Source organism: Cryptomeria japonica, chromosome 4 (assembly GCF_030272615.1).
Source record: "Cryptomeria japonica chromosome 4, Sugi_1.0, whole genome shotgun sequence".
Taxonomy (NCBI): domain Eukaryota; kingdom Viridiplantae; phylum Streptophyta; class Pinopsida; order Cupressales; family Cupressaceae; genus Cryptomeria; species Cryptomeria japonica.
In genome coordinates this window covers 676,370,060-676,395,453 of record NC_081408.1, presented here as the reverse complement: position 1 = coordinate 676,395,453, position 25,394 = coordinate 676,370,060, and the positions used below count along the sequence as shown (strand labels likewise).

The 25,394-nt window shown below is 37.4% G+C and overlaps 1 protein-coding gene across 3 annotated transcripts in view; it reads right to left on the bottom strand.

The window, feature by feature from the left end:
• Positions 1–25,394, bottom strand: part of LOC131046864 (ankyrin repeat domain-containing protein 2A) — a 103,012-nt gene that overhangs the window by 43,179 nt on the left and 34,439 nt on the right. For 2 of the 3 annotated variants that reach the window (XM_057980664.2, XM_057980665.2), the window contains exons 2-6: positions 13,197–13,381; positions 12,882–13,091; positions 8,308–8,456; positions 7,876–8,047; positions 7,693–7,785 (exon numbers count right to left, since the gene is read on the bottom strand). In XM_057980664.2, the coding sequence (XP_057836647.2) occupies positions 7,693–7,785; positions 7,876–8,047; positions 8,308–8,456; positions 12,882–13,091; positions 13,197–13,381 (809 nt within the window). The remainder of the gene's footprint in view (positions 1–7,692; positions 7,786–7,875; positions 8,048–8,307; positions 8,457–12,881; positions 13,092–13,196; positions 13,382–25,394) is intronic. The other variant, XM_057980666.2, reaches the window with a different exon arrangement.

Here is a 25,394-nt window from a genome sequence, read left to right as displayed (position 1 = left end):
ATGTGTATTTTGTACACGACCAAACACAGAATAAAATACCTAAAGGTACCTTATCCTCTCTTGAATAAAGCTCCCAAATGTTGAAGATATCGGAGAAGGATCAATTGAAGAAGCTTCAAGGTTCCTGTTATGTAGGATCTCTACTCGTGGATAAGCTCTTTGTGGTATGATGTGATTTTGCTAGAATCACAAGGGGACTTACACTTGATGACCTAAACGTCTAATTTGCTGGAATCACAAGATTTCACTAGCCTAGATTTTTAAAAAAAAAGAAAAAGGATGAAGGCGAGGAAAGGATCTAATTCTGACACTAAGAATGTAGGAGCAATGATTAACCTTTGGTGAAATTCTAACTAAGTCTTGTTTTGACATCCCAAGACCATCTCCACAAGGTTAGTGCGATGTGCGATCTTCGGAGGAAAGCTTTATGATGTTCAGATCATCGCTATAAGCATAGACACCATCAGGTTGATGCATATCAGTGAAGAAGCGACAATTGAAGTTAAGCTTAAGCTGAATGATTCCAGTTGACTACACAAGGCAAGTCTGCAATCAACAAACTGCTAGTAGTATGGATATACAAATTTCACCATCAATCAAACACATTTCTTCCACTCATCTAATAACATGAAATCAAATATGAGAAGTATAGAGACCATGCAAATTGTTGAATCGACCCATAAATTTCACCATTTCTTCAATGAAGTTTTACAAGTCTTTTACAACAACATCTTGGCAACAATCTTTGCCTTCTCTTTCTATTCTACTTTAATTGCTATTCTATCAACTGACTATTCACTATTTCTAACTATTCACCTTCTAACTACTGACTCTTGACTAACTATCAACCTTTACAAATGAGGAGCCAGGGCTTATATAGTGCCCTCAATACAATTCGATGGCTCAGATCAACTTGAGATCAATGGCCGAGATTTTACAATGAAAACCCTAATTAGGGTTTGTTACAACAAACTCAATTCTGGCCAATGAAATAATTGCATTATTTGGACACATGTCTTCTCTGGAATATTCGACCAATGGAGAATCGGGGTAGGTACATCGAAGTTTGTGCCATCTCCCATGAGTTAGGTACATTGAATCTGGACATGCTGAGGTGGACCAATCTGACTGGAGGAGTGATGACTGGGATGCCACCTTGTCTGATACTTGTGACTTGGTAGATATTCAATTTGATGTTGCTGAGAAGCTATCTTTAATTAACTCTTCTGAAACTGTCTGCTTCTTCAACAAACCCTTGCTTTAACTTCCTTTGTCTTCGATGTGCAGGATGGATGGTGTACCTTCCCTTTGAATGCTGGACTGGAAGAGGTCGTCCCTCATGATGCTAGACTGGAGAAGGTCGTCCTTGTTGATGCTAGACTGGAGAAGGTCGTCCTTGTTGATGTTGGACTGGAGGAGGTTGTCCTTGCCCTGGCTTGGTCTTCTTTCATCTGCAAGACAAACCAAAAGATGATTAAGGACACATAATAAATTTATTTCAACATAGCATTTTCTACCTTAAATCATCAACAAGAAGATGTTAAAATGAAGCTTGCTCAATATTCTCCCCAGGGACAGGCCCTATAAGGATTTCACCTTGGACCCTCTGGAAGGGTCAGGAGCGAAATTTGCATTCCTGGCTCAAATTGTTCTCACTTTGCAACCGTACTTCCTTAGATACATGCCCAAGGACGTCTTCATTCAGAACCAACACCAAGCTTGATGTAAATTTGAGGCAAAAATGGAGGTTTTAAGAATTTCGCTCTCGACCCTTTGGAAGGGTCAGGAGCGAAATTCAAGCTTTAGGTCTTAATTCCTCATCTCCACTTCAATTCATCCTACAGGGCAAGGAAATACTTCTCTTCTTTCATCCAACCTCAATTTAACTTGATTTTGCAAGGCAGAATAGGTGATTGAAGGATTTTCGCCCTGGACCCTTTGGAAGGGTCAGGAGCGATTTTCCTCCTCTGACCTAAAATCATCATTTCTAGAGACAACCATCAACTCAAGGGAAATCACAAGGGCATCTTTTACCTTGGTCTAGGCATATATTAGCAAAAATTTGAAAGGAATAGGTAGATTTTGGGATTTTCGCTCTGGACCCTTTGGAAGGGTCAGGAGCGAAAATCTTTTTTTTGGGCTATTTCTCCATCCTTTCAACTTCAAATTACCTCCAAGACTTAGAACACCTTGCCTCACTCCTCTCTAGGTCATAAAATCAAATTCTTGACTTGATTTGCAAGGAAAAAGGGGTGATCTTAAGAATTTCGCTCTGGACCCTTTGGAAGGGTCAGGAGCGAAATTCTCATTTGGCTTCAAATATTGCATTCTTGGTGACCAAAATCCACTCTAAGGCAATCCAAATGACTTCTCGCACCCTTGTCCAAGCTTGGCTTTGCTCAAATTTTGGAAGAAAAGATGGTTTTTTAGGATTTTCGCTTTGGACCCTTTGGAAGGGTCAGGAGCGAAAATCACTTTTAGGCTCAATTCCTTCATCTTTCATGGTTTCTAGCAACTTAAAGTCACTCTTAGGGGCAACTTCTCCTTGATTTTACCTTATCCCACACTTGATCTTAGCAAAAAATTGATAGCAAAGAGAAGTTTTGAGAGAATTCGCTCTGGACCCTTTGGAAGGGTCAGGAGCGAAATTCTCATTCTTGACCAAAAATCATCATTTTTTCAACTTCAAACTTCTTTGCAAGGTAGAATTTCATCTTTCATTGCCCTAGGAACAAGGTTTCATGTCCAAGAAAGGTCAAAAAGTAGGCTTATAAGGAATTTCGCTCTGGACCCTTTGGGAGGGTCAGGAGCGAAATTTCTTTTCCTGGCTAAAATCCTTCATTTTCATAACTTTTAAGCATCCCCAAGGATTCCAACATGTCAATTCTCTCCGTCAACATGCCTTGGTCATCAAGACTTGGCTAAACAAGGAAAGAAATGCCTCTTAGAGAGATTTTTGCTCTAGACCCTTTGGAAGGGTCAGGAGTGAAAACCTTGACTTGGGCTAGATTCTTCATTTTTTCAATTCAAAACATCTTCAAGAGGAAAAGACAAGCTATCTCCCTTCCATTCAATTCATAAAAGACCAAGAACTTGACCTTCTTCAATGCAAAATTAAGAGTTTTTAGGAATTTCGTTCTGGACCCTTTGGAAGGGTCAGGAGCGAAATTTCCTTTTTGGTCCAAAATCCTTCATTTTTCAATGCTTTCAAACATTTCAAAGGCAACAAGAATGTCCAACCTTCCTTCCAAGATACCCTGCAAATCAAAATTTAGTCAAACTTAGGAGGAAATGAGCTTTAAGAAGATATTTGCTCTGGACCCTTTGGAAGGGTTAGGAGCGAAAATCTCATTCCAGGCTAGATTGCTCACTTTTCAAACTTCAAACCACCTCATAAGGCAAAATTAGATCATTTTCCACATTAGGAACAAGGTTTCTAGTCCATTCAAGGCAACAAATAAGGTTTATGATGAATTTCGCTCTGGACCCTTTGGGAGGGTCAGGAGCGAAATTCTCCTTTAGGCCAAAATCTTGTTCTTCAAAATCAATCAACTCCATCTCTAGGAAAAAACATATCAATTCATCCTCAAACATGCCTTAGAAACCAACACTTAGCCAAAATTGGGAAGGAAATGTGGGCCACAAAGATTTTCACTCTGGACCCTTTAGAAGGGTTAGGAGCGAAAATCTAGATTTGAGCTTGATTCTTGACCTTTTGAACTCCAATTTTCTTTGAGAGGTAAACAAAGATCCTTCCTCATGCATCTCCACCTTGGTCCTGACTTTGGCTAAAGGAAAAATGAGTGTTTTCAAAAATTTCGCTCTGGACCCTTTGGAAGGGTCAGGAGCGAAATTCACATTCTTGGCTAAAATCTTGACCTCATCCACCTTTACTCACCTCCTAAGGTTAGAAGATGTCAAGACACCCCCAAACATGCCTAAGGAACTATGAAATTGGTCTTGACAAGTGATAAATTGAGGTGTATAAGGATTTTCACTCTGGACCCTTTGGAAGGGTCAGGAGCGAAAATCACAATCTTGGCCAAAATCCCACCTTGGTTCACTCCATTCTCCATCAAACTTGATCAAATCAACTTCCTTCTTTCACTACCAAGATATTCCATCACCCAACTTGGTCTAGGCAAGGTCCAACTGGGTTTCAGGGCCAAGGAAGGCAAGACAAGGAGATTTCGCTCTGGACCCTTCGGAAGGGTCAGGAGCGAAATTTCCTTTCCTAGGCTCAATTCACCTTCAAACTGGCTTGAATTTGTCCTAGGCTAGATCTTTGATTCATCCCTTCCATTCCTTAGCCAAATTTGCTCAACCACTCACTGACTTCCTCGAACTCAAACGAGACACCACCAACAAAACCAAGCCTAAGGAAGACCTTGAAAAAACGCCCTTATCTTGGAGCATCAACTGACTCACCCTAGCTCAAGCAGAGCCTGCTATCCAGTGATCCTCCTGACAGCACTCACCATGCAAAGGCTAACAGACTAAAACCTAAAAGACCTAGAAAACAAACCCTAGAGAGCAAAAAGCAGGGGTCCCCATTTGCAAGGGGGCGATGTGTGAATACGTCACAACACCTAGACACGACTTTATTTACATCATCCTCTATCTAAGAGGTTTTCATGTTGCTACAAGATGCTGGAACTTGAAGTATGTGAGATCCGTGAAGGTATTTATCCCGAAACATCAACTTGCATCATTGATAATTCTTATGTCCTTTGCCAATGAACTCCAACCTTATCTTCTTGCTTGGGGTAATACTAATTCTTCAAGAGAAGTTCTCTCTGTGCATATGACATTGTACTTTTTTCATTTAATGTCATCAACATATGACAGCGCTGGCTTGTGTTTACTATCCTTACATGCATAAATCCCTTGCAATTGGGTGTCTAGGACCCGACTGCAAGTATTGGTCTTGCAAAGGAAAGGCGTGGGAATGAGAGTATGCGGAGACAAAAGGCAAATTTGGATCTTGGGAGGCGAAATGCAAGTGCAAGGGATCATAGTGAACTTGGAATGCAGAAATGGAAGAATGCAAGTTAGGAAAAAACGTTGACACTTACACTTGCAATTGAGTCTTGAAGACCCGAATGTAAGTTATCTTGCACAATTGGCATTAGCTTGCAATCGGGTCTTGGAACCCCGATTGCAAGTGTGAGATGAAGTAAGACTGCAAGGTAGGAATAAACTTGCAATTGGGGTTTCAGGTTTCAAGACCCGATTGCAAGTGAAATACATCAAAACATTCATGCAATATTGGCTTGCAATCGGGTCTTGGAACCCCGATTGCAAGTGTGAAAGGTTTGCAAGGTAGACACAAATTTGCAATCAAGGTTTTGAAACCCGATTGCAAGTAAGCACATCAAAATGCTCACACAATGGTGGCTTGCAATCGGGTCTGACCCCAATTGCAAGTTTAATATTCATTTCATTTTTCTTTTATAAAACATACTTGTAATCGGGTCCTAGAAACCCGACTACAAGTAAAGCAAACTTTAAAACAACGAGTTGACTTGTAATTGGGTTTCTAGAACCTGATTACAAGTAAAGTTCATTTACTTGCAATGACAGCAAAAAGTTCCGACCTGCAATGTCAGCAAAAAGTTCCTACTTGCAATGTCTGACTCAAAACCCGAAATTGCACAAAAAGCAAGGAAAATGAAAACAAAAGCTAACCAAAACTTGGACAACGATGACAAACACACCCACTGATGATTTGACATTAACAAATACAAGTTTTAAACCTCATAAAACGTTCCTTAGAGAAGAAAACTACGAATTTTGAGTAAAAATTTGTAGGGGTTGCTTATTTTTGAAAATTCAAAAATTGAGACAACACTGTCATTCTATAAAAGAGAAACCTTTAGGATTCAGTCTGAATTTAATTCTTACCCCAATTGTTTTGGATCCAAGAATGAAATCTATCTCTGGAAGGCTAGTGATTAACCCTTATGGCAAAGAAGGTACATTCTTTGAGATGGAAGATAGAGAGGCTTAAGATCAAATCATCAATTTCTACCCTAGGATTGCAAGGCTAGGAGTACTTTGATTTGTCACCCAACGAAATTGTGTCTACTCCAAAGAAATTTTGAAGGGTCGATCCTATTCAATTTTTGTATGCATTATTTCTTTGTCAGATTTTGAATTTGATTCTCCTACCAAAAATGGGTTTTTTGTTTGACGTGCCCCATAGGGTCTTGAGAATCCATGTGTCTTCTATTATTTCTTTGTTTGGAAGAAATGTTCTCCCTGTTGTTACACCATTGTCCTCTATTCTCATCCATTCTCTAGTATTGTTCTTATTTGTGGACAAAGTTGTTCCTCCGACTTCTCCTTTCCCCATAATTATGCTAGCTATTGTTATGGCTTTGCAAACGTCTTGGATTTTGTTCTTCCAGTTGGCCTTTATTCATTCTTTCGCTCCACTCAGCTCTATGTCAAACCTCCCCCCAACCATTGTTCTTTGTGCTCGTTTCTTTAGTGAAATCATTTCTTTTCTGCTCTACTTTTTGTCACCCCTTAAATCAATCCATCCCAATTCATGTTTTCTCATATTACAATTGAGGAAGGGTGTTAGCATAATCATCATAAAAATAACTGACAAGTATTTATATTATTAAAGTACATTGCCATAGGAAATAAATGTACAATATTAAAACGTAGAATTGTGCCTTATAGAAATTAGTTGTAAGGGATAATGCATTTAGTTGACCTTGTAGTTAAAGGTTATTTTGACAATCGCTTAATCATCTCTCACACTTTATGTCGTCAACCATTTCATTTTCTGACGGACACCGCAAGATCTCTCTCCATTTTCTAAGATTGTCTCCTATCTTTGTTTGCCTTTCTCTCATATAATGAGTCTTCAAGAATGTCGAGTATCTGCTTGGTTTGAGGACTATTTTAATTTCTGTTGCAAAGACCACCACAATTAACCTGAAGTTAGTGTTTGATTAGAGATGTGGTTGATGACCATTGTGATTGCCACTTATTTCCATGATGATTGGTCCTATTACTTTTGTTATGTTTGCTTCTACCAAGAAGACAGTGCAGGACCTCATTCTACAGTGATTGCAGAAACTTTTAGTAGGGCCTCATGCACATCATGTGATAACTACTATAGCATTTTGCTGCTCTTCCCCTGCTAAATCTCGTAGAAGTAAGAATGAAGAATGTGGATACAAATATTTCTATGGTGAATCCTGACGATAAAGCAATAGCAGATAGGTCATACAAGTCCTGGTAAAGCTTCTCAGAAGAACAAATCTGATGAGGACATTTGAGCTTTTAGATTTTTCTAGCACCGGTTTTGGTTCACTATTTTCTCCTGTTTCAGATATAGAAAGAATGTCCATCTCCAATTTTCACATAAATTTTTAAGGCTGATTTTTTAATTTTAATTTTCCACAAATTCAAATTTCAGATTTTCAAAAAAGTATGAATTGGATTTTCATTTTCCTCACATTTCAGATATTTACAATCCTAGTCCCAGATTTTTCATTATTCCTAATTTGAAATGCTAAGAGATTGTTGAAAATTTTATTTCAAAAGTGATTTATGTTGCACCTGCATAAAGCTTGAAATAAGTAGCAACAAAAGCATAAACAAAACCTAATAAAGTAAGAAAAAACTTTCAAACAGATTGAAAAAAGCGATGCAGAATATCATGGAACTTATTACGTTTCCATAACCACATGCAAAGTGTAAGGCTGTTCTTCCTTGTGAATCCTTCATATCTTTGTCCGCACCCTTTGCTATCAAAACTTCCAACTCCTGTCAAAATAATATACAAAGATTACAGGGAATGCAGAAAACATTAAAGAGTACCATTTGCAGACTAAGAAAACCCAAATTTAAATTTACCTTAATATCACCAGTGCTGGCAACATGATGCAGAGACATCTCCTTTTCAGCATCTTCCTCCTTTTCTTCCTTTTTCTTTTTAGAAGATTGGTTGGCAACTGGCTTATCTCCTGAGCTGCCCACTTGGAAAGCCTGCCCAAGTTTACTTAGCACTACAGGATCATTCCAATACCTACACAAGCATAATGAGAAAATCATCCATTAATCAAGATCCAATTATCTAGCCTTTCACTTGATCGTCCGCTTGACCACATGTCCTGTTTTTACCATTATGTTTTGCATTGGATGTATACAAGGAAGATTGTCATAGAGGAAAAAAATTGAAGAAAAGCTAAAATGGTTTGCATTGCAACTGCTGTTAGAAGAAACAGTGCAAACCAAATCTATCTTAGATGGAGAATCAAGGAGGAAAGAATATTTCTTCTCTCTTACTTCATTATGGCAGGAGGTCCACCTTTTGCAATTTCATCCAAAACAGGCTTCAAAGAAGGGTCATTCTTAAGTTGAGCCAGTCGTGCTTCAAATTCCTCTTTCTGATTAGGGTTTGACAATGTCTGAATTAAATTTACGACTGCTGGATCCTAGAGACAACAGAACAATCAGCAGTGCATTCAAGCTGTATACAGTATACTGTATAACAAATAGAGGCTGCATTCCAATTTTCGTGATAGAATGATAGCTACAAGTCACAACATACACAGAAGGTATTTCAAATTACAATGCACAGAAAAATGCAAAAATTTTCTGAAGTAAAAAAGAATATGGCAATTACCCATTAAAATATATACAAAGTCTCTAGAAACTGAATGAAAGAACAAGAATATGCACCCTATCTGCAAATATAATGTATGAATTGAGTAGTTATGAAATGAAAGAAGAATTCATATTAAAGGAAAATCTAATTGGAAGATAAAAATCATAATTTAAGTTTGTACATATATAATTTTAGAAACTGTAATTGAATTGAGAAGTTTGATGCTTATTTAATCCATAATAACAAGCAGAAAGTTTCTGGGTAAAAACTAAAAACCATGTTTAGAACAAAACTCTATGATATTTCAGACAACTCAAGTGGTCCATCATCAAGATGAATTGTTATGATTGAAAGCCACTTTAGAAATCTGAAAAAATATAACTCATCATGTACATGATGCCTTTGATCGAGGATGGTAAGGTCATTTTGATTAAGATTACTATTTGAAGAGACTCTTAGGATAATCTGTTGAGATTTAACAAATATGAAGGCACAGCTTAACACGAATACTAGTTCAGGTTTAAGTCAAGCTTTGAGGCCCATCATCAACCAAATTAGGAGAACACCCTTCCCTTTGGAAAATTGAGCCTCAATTGTCATCAATTAGCAGTAATAGCTACTTATTTTTGTAACAACTAGCTTAGCAAAAATTATAAGAGCTAATTAGGATTTGACTAATTTTGGAAGAACCATTGTATTTAATATTTTTCTCTACTGATTCATGTTGACGTGTCTAAAGTCGTATCGCGACAACTCTATCCGGCCAATTCAGAATAGAATGATCTCGCCGAGTATCCTATCCTCTCTTGTATAAGGAAGCCCTAATGCTGCTTTTAATCAATCAAAGGGGACAACCTCAAGGTTCCAAATGTCAATTCTTGATTGTGGGATAACTCAACAGTCGATATGTTTTGTTGGGAGCACAAGGGGCCTTACGTTTTGCAACAAGTTGGTTTGCTATGATTCTCGGACTGGGAAATAAAAGCAAAAAAGAAGGGTTTAGGAAATCTAAAATTAATAAGACTGGTATGCTGGTAGATGGATTCAACATAACCAATCCCTGCTTGGTCAGAATAGCTCACAACCTCGCAGGAACGGTGCAATATTCAAGGGGACTTGGAAGATTTTCAAACTGCAGGTGCATGGCTAAGCACCCAATTCTGGCACAGCTCAGACGAACACCTGCAATTGAACTAAGCACGATTTAAAGGCTCGGGCTAGCCATACACAAAGATACACAATCAGCTTATCCTCAATGGTATGAACCTAAATCCATCAGATACCTGCATACCAAAAAAAATCTATCTAAACTGCTGAAGGAAACCATGCAAATAGAATAAAACCAAGATGATAAACACCAAATCAATGTCCATATATTGATTTCGGCTACTATTACAACAATTTATGCAGCATTTCTACTCTATTCCTAACTACTAAATTTCTGCAATCTAACCTATTCTAACTGTCTACAAAAACTCTAACCCTTTACAAAGAGAGGCATCTTGCCCTTTATAGAATTTACAATTTTAATCGATGGCCAGGATTGACTGCATCCAAGGGCTGCAATCTACCTTCTAGAAGCTAGCAACTTTAACCCATGCCCACTCAATTCTCAATTATCCCCCCAACCACTCTCCTCAACTACCGACCACTATTTGACATCAATTTGGTCAATTAGGTAGCTAGAAATAACCAACCTGTGTCCCTTTACTTTAAATTCATTGGGTGGGGCACACAGGCAGTCATGTACAATAAAGCATTTCAGTTTTTTAAACTTTAAACTGATTTTCTGGAATTTCTTCCAGCAATGTATTTCTGAGAATGCACATTTCAAGTATTTTGTGTTCTTAGTCTTCAGTCTCGTTGGTGGACTTCAACTTGTCGTTCAACGGAACGCTTCCTGATGCTTGGTTCTGATCTCGCGCTCCTGCATCTTCAACTCAAGCTTCCAGCGCCTGGCTTTGATCTTGTGTTAAGTCATCACTTTAGCTCCTCCCAATATCGTCGATTCTGCAAGCAATCAATTTCCGTTTGGAATCTGGATTGATCATTTTGAAAAATTAAATAAATTAATTTAACAAAAATCAAATTTTAGGCGAGGTCGGGCTTTGGTTGGCGAAGGCGAAAGATGCTTGTATTTAAAACAACATAAGTCCTCTTTTGCGAAATTAAGGTTCCAAGATTAAAATGCGAGATTTTCGTTTAGCAAATTCGAAGGTTTAATTCATAAAATACGAATTTAGGCTGATTTGACTTTTTTGCATGATTTTGGTCTCTTAGTTGAAATTAGGGATTTTTGTTTTGTAATTTTAATAAAATCACCAAAATTTTAAAATGCCCCCCTTTGTTAGATAAAAATTCGGGTCTTTTGATTAAAGGGGGGGGATTTTATGCTTTGATTTAAACATACCGACTTTGACTTATGAAATTTTGACTATCTCACCCACAATGCATGACTTTGGTTTTAATATTAATGCGCCCTTTCTATGGATTTCAGGCTACCAAGCCAAAATGAGAGGCGCGATGTTGTCTTTAGGTTCTCCTTAAACTCATTTCGGCTTGCTTAGCGATTTTGTGAACTTCGGCCAAATGAAGGATTTGGCGAACTTAACTCATTTTCAGCCTTTGATGACTTTATGCGACTTGAACCTTTTGGAGTTAAAATGCGCAATTTAGAACTTTTGGCCTATGAGCCGATTTGGAAGATTTAGACGTTTTCTAATTTCGGCCAAATTGATTACTTTACGAACTTGGAATTTTTTCCCTTTTCGGCTTATGGGCCGATTTTGAAGCTTTTACATGTTTTCATCCTAAAAATTCATCTTGACGTCTTTTCACGATCTTGGCTTTTCGACTAAATGGGGCTTTTTGCAAGCTCTCATCTAATTTCGGCCAAATTGGCCGAATTGTGCGATTCTTACTTCCCTAAGTTTTTACAATTTTTTCTTGCTTTTGGTTTTTTGGCCAAATGAGCCTTTTGTGTGACTTGGAACTCGCTGAAGCTTTTCGGCTTAGAGGTTGAAATGTGCGACTTGGAGATCTTTCTCTGATCTTCGACACTCCTGGTGACTTTGCGCGAATCGTGGATTTTTTTAATTTTTTCGGCTTATGAAAGGTTCTTTCGGCTTAGAAGGCTATGGTGCGATTTTAGACTTCTGAAGATTTTCAGCTCTTTAAGTTGATTTGCAAGATTTGGAACTCTTTGAAGCTTATCCATTATTGGCATTTTTCACTCAATGATTTTTGGGTATTAATGGCAAATCGTGAGACCTTGGATGATCTTCTTCAACAAATTTCCAAGCATCTACCTCATATCGTGCAACCTACGGCCTAACACATTTCACGTTTTTGGGCATACTGGATGTTCTGCGCGATTTAGGGTTTATTTTAAACACTTAGCTCTCCATTTTTCGGGCGATTAGTTCCTTTTGCAAGTTCGGGCATGATAGAGAAAATGGGCGATTTTACTTGGTTTCTAGCCTTTGTTTCATGAAACTTCGGCTTCTTTAAACGTTTTGCACGATTTGCGGGTTTGAGCAATTCAAACACGAATCTTTGGTTATCACCTTGATGCAAGACTTGGGCATTTTACTGAGGAACGAGTGATTTTGCTTTGTCCGACCTGAAACTCAAGATTTTAGACGCTTGACCACGGGAGGAGCCTCTCTCTCCTACACGGGCAAAGAGGAGGTCTCCGTCAAGGACGGGGTGTGCAGTGCAAAGCACAAGAAGTCCCTTGGCATCATGTACTTGAGTGAAGTTATCTACGATTATACATAAGGAGCTCTATGTCCATTTTCTATCATTTCAATCCCTCTTAATAATGGAACACTTGAGTGTTCGAAAATGTTAATTATTTCTGTCTTCTATCCAAGTTTTTTTAGTAGACAGTTTGTTCTAGATGATTGAAGTATTTGCCAAAGTATGAACACATTTTTTGAACCAATACGTGGAATGCAAGATAATGAACATATGTAAATTTATTAAAAAAAAGTAAAAAAATCATTGGAATAAGGTATTGAATTAAACATTTAACATTAGGGAGACAACTTTAAACTTGGTTCTATTTCATGTTATATGTTTAATAGAATTTATATCAAAGGCAAAACAATAGGGTGAAATGCAAACAAGTAAAGATAGTAGAAGCTTTAATATGTTTTTATTCTTAAATCATGCCATTTTGGGTGATAAAGGACCATAAAATTTCAAAACATGCAATTGTTGTAAGCCTTAATGGGGTGAAGTTATTTACCTGCATAAGAGAATGGCGAAGGTGCTCTGTCATGGTCATGAATTGAGGATTTTGCATTAGCTTTTGCATACTCTTAACATACTTTTCTGGGTCCATTTGGGGTGCACCAGAATTTCCTACCCCCGTAACACTTTGCTGCAATTGCCGTGCCACCTGCCGAAAGGCTGGATCCTTGGAAACATCTTGCGCCAACTCCTTTATGCTTGGATCCTGAGAAGAATCACTAATAGATGACAACAATGTTCTATATTTCCTGGCAAAAATGACACAAATGTTGAATATAAAGCAACAAAGTGTATAAAAACAAAAGCAAACCAGCCAAGGTGGTACATTTAGAATTCCAGACATTGCCACGAAGTCAAAAGGATTAGGTATTGCTACATTCTCCCGATTGCCATGCTGTCTCCTTCCTCCAGAAGTAGATGAAGTAACACCTCCAGCCGAAGTGGATGCATCAGCTGAAGCCTCAGCAGATATGCTGGAATGTTCATTTGTATCACCTACATTGTAATATTAAAAGATTTTAAGAGCATGCACATATGTGAGTAAGACACTAACAACCAGATAAGATCATTCTGGAGAATTAATGTTGTGAATACAATATGTCTATTAAGATAATTGTTTTCATATCCAATAGAAAGGCATTATTTTAACAGACTTATTGCTAAATATACATATGCATGTTAAGAACATAACAAGGAAAAAAGTTGTTCAATGGATAGAAAAATTCTAATATGATACCATATAAAAGTTGGAAAGAAATGATGTCACTATACAGAAGGTTACAACAGATGGAAGAAATAATTTGAAATGGATTTCAGTAAAGTGCTGAGATTGCTATTATGGTTCCACATTGTCAAGAAATATCAAGGGAAAAAGGAATTGATTTTGAAAATCAACTAGAGCAATCAAGATAAAAACTAGAGGAGAATGATATTTCATTTATTTGAGCTTATAAAGATTGAAATTTTACAGTAATTAATTAGTTATGACCAAAAGACAATGCCTTAGGGTAACAGCCACCTTGACTCAACTGCCCAAGACTGAGTGTTGGGAAGTAGCACATCATAAAATCTAGATGTGCTACTTCTAACAATTCTGGTGCACCCCAAATGGACCCAGATTGTGTTGGTTCATGATCACATCTCTATCTTACAGGGATTTTGTATAGGAAACTCCTTTCCCTCAAAAAAGACATCTGGCTTTAAAGGATCGGAACAAGATTCCTTCTATTCAATAGTTGAAAACAATAAATTAGTGATCATCAACTCAATTAATTCCAATGCTAATTCCAGCAACTTAAGTAAATTGTTTCCTAAGATTAGCATCTAATAGTGGGAGCAAAACGAGTTATCAGCACGATAAAACAAGAAAGGAGAGACTTGCACTTCTCTTTGTTCTCAAAAGGCCAATTGTAGGGGTAAAAACTCTGGTTATTATAGGTAGTACATTAGCTCTATGACTTACATTTTAGTGATTACAACAAAAAAATCAATAAGTAGGATTGTCTTAAAGTGAATTGTCTGCACGATGTTTAGCATTTTACGTGATATTCCTAGTCATTACTTTAGATTTGTGATTGTGAAGCTCTAAAGTAATTGATGTCAGTAATTCAAAACCATAATCTCTTTTAAGTGTTTTTCTTAATTTTGTAACTTATTACAATAGTACTCTTTCTCAAGCAATGATTATAATTTGGCACTCTTGGTGACTTTCATGCTCTTCTTTTTACATCAGGGCTCCCCTAGCTACTGAGATTTGGTGTGCATGAGAAATAATAGAAGGTATAAGAATTTTTTACAAGGATAAGAGATAAACTATAGGTTCTATTCATTAAATACTAATGCCCATCCATATTGTCTATAGCAAGTCAAATCTCTATTAGGGTAAAAGTATGGTTTGGAATAAGACAGTAAAAAATATGGTGACAATGGAAACATGTAAAAGATGAATCCTTTCACAGTTTTTAGGTTCGTCCAATCTCTCCAGTGAGTATTCAGATAGTTGAGATTTGTGAATATTAATATCTTCATGTTATACAATAGCAGATGAACCCTCTCTTTGTGCCAAAGTTTTAGATCAGTGTGTTGACGTGTATTTTGTACACCATCATACACAGAATAAAATACCTAAAGGCATCTTATCCTCTCTTGAATAAAGTCTCTAACTGCTGAAGATTCGCATGAAGGATCAGTTAGGATGACTCCAATGTTCTGGTTAGTAGGGTCTCTACGTGTGGATAAACTCCAGTGGTATGATGTGATTTGCTGGAATCACAAGGGGACTTACATCTGATGATTGAACTTCCAATCTGCTTTGCTGGAACACAGGCTCTTACTGGCTTAGATTTGAAAAAATGGAAAAAGGATGAGGGCGAAGAGAAGATCTAATCCTAATACTAAGAATGTAGGAGCAATGATTTGATTTTTGATGAAACTCTAACTAGGTCTTGTTTTGACATCAATGGACCATCTCCACAAGGCTAGTGCGATCTTCTAAGGGAAGCTTTATGATGTTCAAATCATCACCGCAGGCATAGACACCATCAAGTTGATGCATATCAATGAAGAAGCGACAAATTGAAATTGAGCTTAAGCTGAATGATTCCAGTTGACTACACAAGGCAAGTCTGCAATCAACAAACTGCTAGTAGTATGGATATACGAATTCCACCATTAATCAATCGCATTTCCTCCATTCATCTAATCATCTACCATCTAGGATTGAAGACTCAACAAGAAACCATGCAAATTGAAAGAAACGACACACTTCACCATTACTTCAATGAAAATGGAGTTTGTTTACAATCAATGGCAACAATTTCTTGCCTTGTCCTCCTATTCTACTCTAATTACTATTCTATCAATTTCTAACTACTCTCTATCTACTAACTGCTTTCTATTATTTACAACTCTCTCTAATTGCTAATTAGCCTTTACAAATGAAATGTCAGGGCTTATATAGTGCCCACAATACAATTTGATGGCTTAGATCAATTCGAGATCAATGGCCAAGATTTTACAATGAAAACCCTAATTAGGGTTTGTTACAACCATTACATAACATTTAATGCTTGACCAATGATAAAATTGTATTGCTTGGACACATGTCCTCTCTAGAAAATTCCACCAATGGATAGCTGGGGTAGGTACATCGGAGTTTGTGCCACCTTCCATGAGTTAGGTACATTGAATCTGGACATGCTGAGGTGGACCACACTGACTGGAGGAGTGATGACTGGGATGCCACCTCATTTGACACTTGTAGCTTGCTAGATATTCAATTTGATGTCGTTGAGAGGCTATCTTTAATTAACTCTTGTTCTAACTCCTTTTGTCCTTGATTTGCAAGATGATGATGTACCTCGCCTTGGAATGGTGGATTGGAAGAGGTCGCCCCTGTCCTAGCTTGATCGTCTCGGCGAAGACCGTCCTTGATCCGGCTTGATTTTCCTTGATGAGATCTCCATTTGATGCCTACACAACATTTCAAAATTAGCAACATGATTTTGCAATGAATAACTAGATTAGAGATTAAATTTAGGAAACTTCATAATAAGTCCTTGAGTTATCATTTCCTAAATGACGATTGAGCTATTAGAATTCAAAATTTCAAAATTTAAGGCTATGATGATCAAAATTCGAAATTAAAACAAGGGATCTTGTCATACCTTATTTGAGAGTTTAACTCTAAAATGCAAAACAAAGGAATTCGCCTAGGCACAAATCAAAATTTGATGGCTTCAACGTGATCTCTCTCCAAATGAACGTCCACTTTAGCAATTCGCCACCTTGGGGGAGGAGTCTTCAATGTCTTGAAGATAACAAATTCGCCTTACTTGAAACAAACATGCACTCCTCTTTGATGATAATTTCGCACCTTGTCTTCTCCAAAATCGCATATGAAAGAGGATAAAATGATGATTTGAAAATGAAATAAACACCTCCCTTTATAGGCGCTCACCTTCACATTGACCCTAGGCCGACTTTGGTGAATAAGGCAAATTTAAAATAAACTTAAAGGCCGACCTTTGTAAAATGAAACAAATTTTAAATCAAGCGCCCCATTTTATTTATAATTAATTAATTTAATGCCTATAATTTTAAATTAACTCGATTTTTAAAAGGCAAAAATTAATTAATAAAGACCCATGCGCTAATGTTAAATGCTAACTTTAATTGGATTTCAAATTTATCGATTTATTCCTAGCATTTAATAAAATCTAAAGAATGTTTTAGCGCCAAATTTGGAAGAGGTAAGGACACAAACCTATCGCTCTGGTCCCTGACTAAGGGACAAGAGCGAATTTGATGTTTAGTCTTGATTCTCTTGCCTTTTATGTTCAAAACCTCCATCCTCACGTTGAGACGGGCATGTTTGCCAAAAAACTCGAGCTTGATCGTCTTGATTTGGTGGATGAATGCCCTCTAAGGTGGATATCGCCCTGGTCCCTTGGTGAGGGACAGGAGCGAACTTCATGCTCTAGCCAACATTTGCTATCTCTCAAGCTTTACTCCTTGTTTCATCACCTTGCAAATGATATCCTTGATCTTGCGAACCTTGACTTTGACGTGATCTTGAAGGAAAACGAATGATTTAATGAAAATCGCCCTGGTCCCTTGATGAGGGACAGGAGCGATATAGCTTCCTTGTTCAAATTGATAGTCTTTTGACGTTTGAAACCTTTGCATATCATCATCTTAAGACGCCTTAGACCCTGTGCAACCATGTACAATCTTGACCTGGCATGAATTTTGAATGAATTGGCAAATATGGTGGATATCGCCCTGGTCCCTGATTGAGGGACAGGAGCGAATTTGTACTTTCAAGCTCAACTACACCTTGCCAACTTCCAAATTTATCTTCAATGGTCTAGTTTCACCCTCCTTTCTTTCACCTTTGGCTTGGAAATCATTCAAACTTGGCAAGAAATTCATCTAAGACAAAAATCGCTCTGGTCCTTCAGTGAGGGACAGGAGCGCCCAGGCCAATATATGTCTCATTTGGTGTCCTTCAATCTTCAATTTTGTCTTCAACGAATCTGTTACATCGTCCTTGCTTGCCTCAAACTTTAAACTTGCTTGCTTTTTGCCTGAATTTTACCTTATGAAGAATTTCGCTCTGGTCCCTGGGAGAGGGACGGGAGCTACAATGGATTTCGCTCTGGTCCCTGACTAAGGGACAGGAGCGATTTTGCATTTTGGTCTATTTTTCCTCATGTTTGTGCCTTCAAATTATATTCAACTAGTAAAAAGCACTTCCTTGGTTCTCCTCAAGTCGTCAAATCGTTCAAATCTTTCAAGGACAAGGAAATTTTGAATTTCAAGCTCCGGTCCTTCAGTGAGGGACAGGAGCGATTTTTGTCCTCCAGGCCCAAATGCTTCACTTTTCACCATGAAATGTCTTTGCTAGGGAAGATATCATCCTGCTTCATGCTATGAATAAAAGTTAATATCCAAAAAAAGGTCTAAAATTGTGCATATAAAGAAAATCGCTCTGGTCCTTCAGTGAGGGACAGGAGCGAATTTGACCTTCTAGGCAAAAACTTCATCATTTCATTGCTTTTGATCAAGTCTGGATGCTCTATCATGCTCATTTTACCCTTCACCATGCCTTTGATGTCTCAATTCGTCCAAACAAGGTCAGGAATGGCTCAAATAAGTATTATCGCCCTGGTCCCTTGGTGAGGGACAGGAGTGCTTCGCCTTGGTCCTCCTGAGAGGGACAGGAGCGAAATTCGCTCTGGATCCTCAATGAAGGACAGGAGCGAAATTTGACTTTTCGAACTCTCTATCAGGATAACTTTTATGGAATATAACATTAAAGTATAAGTGACATTTCCTTCTATGTTTCTTCTTTCTTATACTTTAAGTTATATTCCATATATACTTTCAGGATGTTTGAGAGTGGTTTCAGACCTCCAGGAGTTATATTGCAAAATCTAGTTTTTTGAGGTTTTTCAGTTTCCAGACTTAGTCAAATTTCAGGATCAGGACATTCCAGACTTAGCCAAATTTCAGGATCAGGACCTCACTCAAGCCGGACTTGCTACCCTATTGATCTCCTCGACAGCACTCAAAATGCAAAGGCCAACTAACAAAACCCTAAAAAACCTAAAGAACAAACCCTAAAAAGCAAAAAAAGCAAGGGTCCCCATTTGCAATGGGGCGATGTGTGAAAACGTCACAACACAGTGTTCTTTGCGATGCAGGATATCCAAAAGAGACAGCACTGTAGTTTGTTGGTATAGTAATGATAACTATTATGCATAGGCACAGCTACAGCTATGCAGACAAAAGGAGATATACATCAGAAGTACAAAGTTTAACTAGTGTGATAAAGATGTTATTGTAGAAAGGTAATTGTTTAGTGTCAGAATTACAGTAAAACACTCAGAATCTGCTTAAAAACAGCCAAAATTATATCTTAAACAAAATCTCACTATAAAAGTTAATAAAACACAAACCAACTCCATGAATTTGTATTCAAAAGCTCGAAATAAGTATGAAGAAATACCATAAACAATTTTGACAGGATAATCCTACCATATTCACAAGCTCCTCAAACTAAGCTCTTCTGATGGAGACTTATCACATAAAATAAAGTAATAAACTATCACGATATGTCATCATTTTCACCTTATGACATTCTTAAGGGAGAAAACCCTTATTCAAAGATTTATGACATAATCCTAAAAATAATCATACTGGCCATACTAAATCACCCTTCAATATGATTGGCTGGATTAAAGGTTGAATATGTTTGGTTGGCTTGCTCAACACCTTTACTTTTTGCAATTTTCTAATTAAATAAAATGATAATAAAGAAAAATAAATAAAACTTACACTAAAATTCCTAAGTAAACTTTAGTTATAAGATGTGTGCATAACCTATGTCACAGGGTTTGTGTTTGTGTTCATGTTTGGCAACAATAAAATTCAGATGAAGTTCGGCAAGGGGAAAAAATTCAAAAAAAAATTTATAATTAAATTTGATATTTTTCTAAAATATAAATAATATATTCACAAAATGTTAAAAAATTATATATATGTAAAATCAGAAATTAATCTAGAATATCACATACATAGCATGTATTATGTATATTATCAGAAATTAAATTTTAAACATATATTATAATAAAAAATTAAAAAATATTGAACATTAAATATGATATTCTAACCATATAATATTATATTATTAAATTAAAAATATTTAAGTTTAAATATTATATTTTAAACATATATAAATTGATAATATCATATTAATAAATTAATATTATTGAACTTTACATATTATTTTATTAAACATAAAAAATATTTAAATTTAATTTTAATGAATTCTTGAATTTGCATGACTAGTTGTGGGTGGGAAAGAAGGGAAGGCAAACGTGAGTTTCCAGTTTGCTCTATATTCAAGAGGGAACTTGACAGGCTGCAAGGAAGTAACTCCTATTGCATCTCAAGCACAAGGAAGTTGGCATCGCATGTCGAGCAGAATGATGGTGAACAGTCCATCCAACATGTTGATGAACTCCTTGCCATGTTCCACATATAGATGTGCAATCACCTCACAGTCACTACCAATTCAGAACTTGTGAGATTTCAGTCCACGCCTCAATATTTTATGACTATAGATTTCTCCATTAACCCACAGTTGCAAAGTACACATCTATTATGGTTTGACTCATCTTACACAACAACTAGACAAAATGATGGAAATAACGCTACCAAACCTTAAAAATGGTAGAAAAACCCTACCTAAGGTGTGCTAAACCATAAAATTTATTAAAAAAACCCTACCGAACCCTAAAAGGCCAAAAAGAGCCATAATTTTTTTTCTAAAATATATTTATCAAAAAACTGCTTTTTAATCCGTACAAATATTAGTTGAATTTCAACAATTTTTTGATAATTCTTTGAGGTCCACCAAATTTTGAATTTCATAGCCAAAATTCGATGAACACTGTGACTTAGTGCATAACCACACCAATAACCCCCTTGAGTGCAACTTTGGAGTTATACAAAAATAGGGGTCTAAAATCCTAGAAACACCACCCCAAAGGGAAACTTTAGTTACAAGGCCTAATAAGGTACTCGTGTACAATGAAATCAATGGAGAAGGAGGGCTTAGGAATACCACCCCCAAGGACAACTTCATGTACCCTTAGTAATGCTTGAAGGTGAACATGCTTAGACTTAGTGAGGGGTCTAGTGAAGATGTTTGCAACTCTCTAATATTTCATATTAAAGATTCATGATGATGCAATCATGAATCAATGGTCAAATACAATGCATATGCACTTCAATGTGTTTGGATACTAGATTTCTAGAGATGTGGATGATGCTTTGATTATCACACCAAATGGTAGTAGATTGATGTTAAGGAAGACCAAACTTGTACAAGATTTGTCAAATCCAAATAGACTATCTAGCTGCATTGGCAGCTCTTTGGTACTCATATTTCATAGAAGGAAGGACTATAGCATGTTGTTTCTTGCTAGCCCAAACAACTAGGCCTCAGCCAAGATAGAAAATATGGCCTAAAGTGAACATCACTATTGCCTACCCAATCTAAATTAGAGTAGCCTACTAACTTTTTTCATACCACTTGCAAAATAGTGAATGCCCTAAGTATGATTGCCTTTGATATAGTAGAGAATCTACTTATCGTCTTTCCAATGAAGCTTGGTTTGCATGCTAATTAGATTCTTCAATATATTAGAGGCACTCAAACATAGGGCATTCACTATTTTGCAAGAAGTATGACAAAGTTAGTAGGCTACTTTGATTTAGACTGAGTAGGGAATAGTGATGATTTCATTGCACATGAGAACCTTATTAGGCCTTGTAACTAAAGTAGTCCTTTGGGGTGGTATTTTTAAGCATTTAGACTTCTTTTTTTGTTCAACTCTCCCGAAGTGCCTTAAGTTACTGATGTGAACCAAGCCAACAACATGGAGAATCAAGACAATTGTGAAACAAGAAGATAAGGCTGTCAACAAGCTGCTTGTACAAAGTAGCATGAACCAAGGGACTCCAAATGCTTAGTTTTAAGTTTGACTCCTTAAAGAAATTGCATAGGTGCAAGCTAACAATATGTTATGTGATAGCTTTCCAAGAGATTTAAGGCATACTTGGGTTGTGAAAGGCTAATCTGGCAGGGAGATTGTGTCATTCCCAAGCCAAGGATATGGTGTAGAAGACCCAAGTTTTGCATGTGAAAGTGTCGATGAAGGGAAGATTTCAGATCATGAAGAAGTGAATATCATTCACATACAAACAAAAACAAGAAGCTCTTCTTGATGTGACTGAATGTGGATAGTGGAAGTAGAACGGCGACAAGAGAACCCTAAAGAAAGAAAAAAGGAATCTATCTTCTCATATTGGGATTGAGGACTATCTTCTCATATTGAGATTGAGGAGCTTGCTTGAGACCATAGAGGGATCTCTTAAGTCTACAATGGAGAAGGATTCTTAAAAATCCTTGAGGCTACTTGTTGTGACGTTTTCACACATCGCCCCATTGCAAATGGGGACCCATGTTTTTTGCTTTTTAGGGTTTGTTTTCTAGGTCTTTTAGGGTTTTGTCAGTTGGCTTTTGCATTTTGAGTGCTGTCAGGGAGATCAATAGGATAGCAAGTCCGGCTTGAGTGATGTCCTGATCTTGAAATTTGTCTAAGTCTGAAAGTCCTGATCCTAAAACTTGGCTAAGTTTGGAATGTCCTGATCCTGAAATTTGGCTAAGTCTGAAAGTCCTGATCCTGAAATTTGACTAAGTCTGGAAACTAAAAAACCTCCAAAAACTAGATTTTGCTATATAACTCCTGGAAGTCTGAAACCACTCTCAAACATCCTGAAAGTATATATGGAATATAACTTAAAGTATAAGTCACTTATACTTAAATGTTATATTCCATAAAAATTATCCTGATAGAGAGTTCAAAAAGTCAAATTTCGCTCGTGTCCTTCACTGAGGATCCAGAGCGTTCCTGTCCCTCTCCAAGGGTCCAAGGCGAATCGCTCATGTCCCTCACCAAGGGTCCAGAGCGAAAAAGCTTAGTGGAGTCATTCCTGACCTTGTTTGGACAAATTGAGACATCAAAGAACATTGGAGTCACCCTAATTGATCCTTTTTGCGACATCTTCAGCAATCAGAGACTTTATTCAAGAGAGGATAAGGTACCCTTGGGTATTTTATTCTGTGTATGATTGTGTACAAAATACACGTCAACAGAATTGGCGCTAGAAGGAGGGCCTGATCGCGATGAATGCCTAACACCTGAAAATCCAGATTCTATCAATTCATAATTTACAAGGAGCAATCTTAAAGACTTTTTCTACCCTCCTCCTGCGCACAACAGAATTGGCGCTAGAAGGAGGGCTGAGCATTTGAAAGTTCGATCTTGTCAAGTCACATAGCATTTGAAGAAATTTTCCAGAGCTTTTTACCCTCGTCCACGCTCGACAAAATTGAATTAGGAGTGCCTGACAGCGAACACAAACTCTTGAATCCAAGGAAGATCAGTGGAAGGTCATTTTCAACACTCGACATAGGTGGTACAAAGAAGGAAGGTGATCGTTGGATCGTCAGTTGGACTTGCGCAAGAAGGAATCAAGCTGGAACCAATTGAACATTTAAGTTGAATCCGAGATATTCAAAGATCTCCCTTATTCCAGAAAATCCAAAAAAAGTGAAAAATAGAAAATCCAAAAAAAGTGAAAAATCAAAAAAAAAAAAAGAAAAGATTTCTCAATGGAGCGGCAACAGTTTCACGAGGAGCAACATGTTGATTTTCCTGAACTTTGGTGGAGATTAGATACACAACTTTATCCACAAAGATTGTCCGAGTTTGCAAGACAAAGGCAGTGTCGAATCCACGATACAAAGGAACATGATGAAATGCATTGCTTGAAATACTTATCAAGGATGGAATCGGCAGAGCAGGGAAAAATCTTCTTTTGGGATGTCCCTAGGCCAGAAACGGAAGAAAACAATTTCAGTGTCCCAGAAACCAAAGATCCTCTTCTAAGCTTCATGTGGATGACCGAGAGTCAACTCATTTTGGATGGTGAAATGCGTTTAGAAAACATATTGCTACCATTGTGGTGTAGAATTCACAACTCACCTCACTCTGAATTTACTTGCTCAATATGTGAAATGGCTATCAATCAAGTCAGAAACCAGTTTGGAATGCCAACTTTGTCCGAGGAAGAGTGTATTATTAACAGATCTTGGGGTGCACATCTCGCAGCCGAATTTAGGAGAACCTATGAACAAGACATCGTTCCAGCACCTGAATGTGAGAAGGATCAATTGTACGTTGACGATACAAATGCACCTAAGGAACAATGTATAGATAGCTCGCCATGCCTTGCACCTGAAAAAGAATACCATGAAACAAAAGTTGAAGAATCAGTTGAAAATACTCAAACAATAACAAAGGAATATCTAGGAGTTGAACAAGCAATTAAAGGAGAAGATGACTTATTCCTTGAGGAATTCTCACTTATGCTACAAAAGGAGATCCTTGAGATTGAATTGCAGGAGTTTTCAAATGGCCTCATTGAAGAAGACAATCAAGTTGAAATGTTGAACAAAGAGACACAAATCATCACAAGTGAGCCCAAGTATGAAGAACAATTCAAAGGGGCGCTTGAAGATTTCATCACTCTCGTAATATTTGAGGAAGCATTGAAAGAACTTGTAGAGGAAACGCAAATGGAATCACTGCCAAATTTTTTTCTAGATAAGCAAGTTACTGTGAGTGATATGATCCATCATCAGCTCCGACCTCCCGAGACTATACTCGAAGAAGGAAGGCCACCTGAGATTATCTTTGATCGACTAGAGGAGATGTTTGAAGATCAATCCCTCAAGGAGACTCTCATTTTTGAAGACATGCTTACAAAATTTCATGAAGATGCCTGGTTTATGCAAGATATCTCAGTGAAAACAGAGAATCTTGAGCTATTCGAAGGGGCGCTGGGCTTGTTTCAAGAGGAATTTCCAAATTAAGATCAACATGTTGTGGATGCTCGTGGAATAGTTCATCACCAATGGCGACCTCCTGAAGCAGCTGGTGACTTCACTTCCAACAATACAGTGCCGTCTGAGCCTGAAATATGCCAGGTTGTCTCTTTCCTTAATCCTAGCTTTGAAAGTTATTATGATTTTGATTATGGGGATTTTGGGAAAACAACTTGCATCTGGATTGATCATGGTCCTAACGAATTACCCTAGTTGATCATTTTGAGTGAAAATTTGCTTGAGTATGAGAGATGCATGGTGAGAGTTTCCCTTTCTGTGTTTAAGGATGAATTTGCCCGATTGAGAACCATCACGTTTGCCATGCTCCTGTTGCACAACCTGAGAAATCATGTAAAGTCATGTATATATTTTGCTTCTTTGAGTCGTGTCGAGTCTAGGACTCTTGTATATAGGTTTAGAGTAGGTTTTCTTTTCGTGTTTTTAGATTAGAGGTCTTTTGAGCCTTGTTCTTGATTTGCCTTGAGT